Below are 1,958 nucleotides of genomic sequence, written 5' to 3' on the forward strand. Positions count from 1 at the left end.
TGGTATGTATCCAAGCTTGAGAATGTCCTATATGTTCTCCATTATTTTATTTTTTTGGGACAATTTGTGGATTGTTTCAACTTGTGTAATTTATGCATGTCGCTCCTTTGATATTTTCATCCAGTTGCTAAGAGTTTCTCTATTTTACTTCTCTTGTGTGTGTGTTTTTCAGCTTCATGTGTTGTAAAAGGAAAATTTCCTCTTATCAAAATAGCGAGGAAAATATGTTACTTTCAGAATCCTCATGCGAATCTCTTCAGAATAAAATGTTTCCTCATATCTACGAAGGAGATGGAGTTTACCTTTATCCAGATTCAACAAATGATCGCATAATGCCTAATAATGATACTCCATTACATCATCGTTTCTTGGGGGATGAATTAGACGTTCAATATCGAGCCCGTACAGGGTTATTTGTTAAGTGGAAGGAGTGGAATGCTTCTATTTCCACATGCTTTTATGTCGTTTTGAAATCAGTTAATATTTTATCTTCCATGTTTTTATCTTCTGGCCCTGAAGTGTATCACGATATTCCTAGCTTAAATCAATTGGTATCGCGCTGGTGCCCCACGACCCATACTTTTTTAACGAACTGGGGGGAGTTTTCTATAACGTTGGAAGACTTTTACACACTTCTTTTCTTGCCCATTTGTGGTACTGCTTCTACCATTGCCCCATCATCAGATGAAGAGAAATCTCTGATGTCGTCCTTGAAGGCGTCTGTTGAATCTCTAAAAAAGAATAAGAAGCAGTTTGACCTTCCTGATTGGGTAAGAAAATTTCATAAAGAAGATGGTAGGGATCTTGTAGAGTGGGCAGCAGGCATCGCTTTGTGGCTAAGTAGGTATGTTTTTCATCCAAAAAACTCTAGGACAGTTCAAAGTGATGTATTCCCTCTAGCTTGTAAACTTGCATGTGGGCAAAAAATCCCTTTAGGTGCTCTCTACCTAGGAATATTATACCATAACTTAGACTCCCTAGTTCTTGAAATAAACTCAAAGAGTACAAATATTGTTAGTACGGTCGATGCATGCTTTCTTCAAATGTTTATTTGGGAGCGTTTTGCAAAGCTTTCCCCACTGCGTAAGTGTTTTAATAGTGATAACCCTCGTCCTTGGTCATGGGCTCGTTCTCGTCCGAAGAAGTCAGTAAAATTGTGTGACATTATTGACAAAGTTTCAGAATTTACATTTTGTCCGTACCTTACCAACATAGATATTTATTTCACTTTGGACTTGTACCCTGGAGGCGTAGTATCATCGACGGAAGATGTTCGCTTATCTTTAGATATTTCCCTTGGAGGTATAGGCTTCTGGTTTGCTATATGTCTACCTCGTCACATATTATATCTCCTCGATAATGCTAAATCAGCATCTTGGTCATTTACTGCATATTGTTTGGATCATGTGGCTAGACAATTTGGTTTTGAGCAACATGTCCCTCATCATCGAAAGTTGGGGGACTTAGAAAAACCTAATAATTCATGCTTGTTAAACTACCTTCAGTCTTCGAAATGCTCTCGTACTTTATTCTGCCTTCCTTGTAAAATGAGGCATGGCGGGGTATCTTCAAAATTTGTTGATTTATGGCTGAAGGAACTTGAGAATCGTTCATCGAAACATGTCTCAGTTCACGCTAATGTCCATACCCAATATGTAGGGCTTACTGCTGGCGGGAATACTGTTCTATCGTCCATGGACCCTCAAGAAGTAGTGCCTTCAACGTCCATTGATCTTGGTATATTGGTTGAATAATGCAACATTATTGATTTTAATCACTGTTTCATGCATTGGCTCACGTGCTCATAATATTTAAGGTCGTGACAACATGGGGGAGGCAACTGGTGAAGATGAGAATAAACGATCTGATACTGTTTTCCCTTGTGACGTTAGGCCTTTTGAAGTTCAAGGAGCTACTAGATCTGGTACATGTTCATTAACTTGATGTCTCTGATATAA

The 1,958-nt window shown here is 38.6% G+C and overlaps 1 protein-coding gene across 1 annotated transcript; it reads left to right on the top strand.

The window, feature by feature from the left end:
* The first annotated feature begins 266 nt into the window (after positions 1-266).
* On the top strand, positions 267-1,754 carry LOC133832798 (uncharacterized). The gene has a single exon (XM_062263093.1). The coding sequence runs from the start codon at positions 267-269 to the stop codon at positions 1,752-1,754; it is 1,488 nt and encodes a 495-aa protein (XP_062119077.1).
* The last annotated feature ends 204 nt before the right edge of the window (positions 1,755-1,958 follow it).

Source organism: Humulus lupulus, chromosome 4, assembly GCF_963169125.1.
Source record: "Humulus lupulus chromosome 4, drHumLupu1.1, whole genome shotgun sequence".
NCBI lineage: Eukaryota > Viridiplantae > Streptophyta > Magnoliopsida > Rosales > Cannabaceae > Humulus > Humulus lupulus.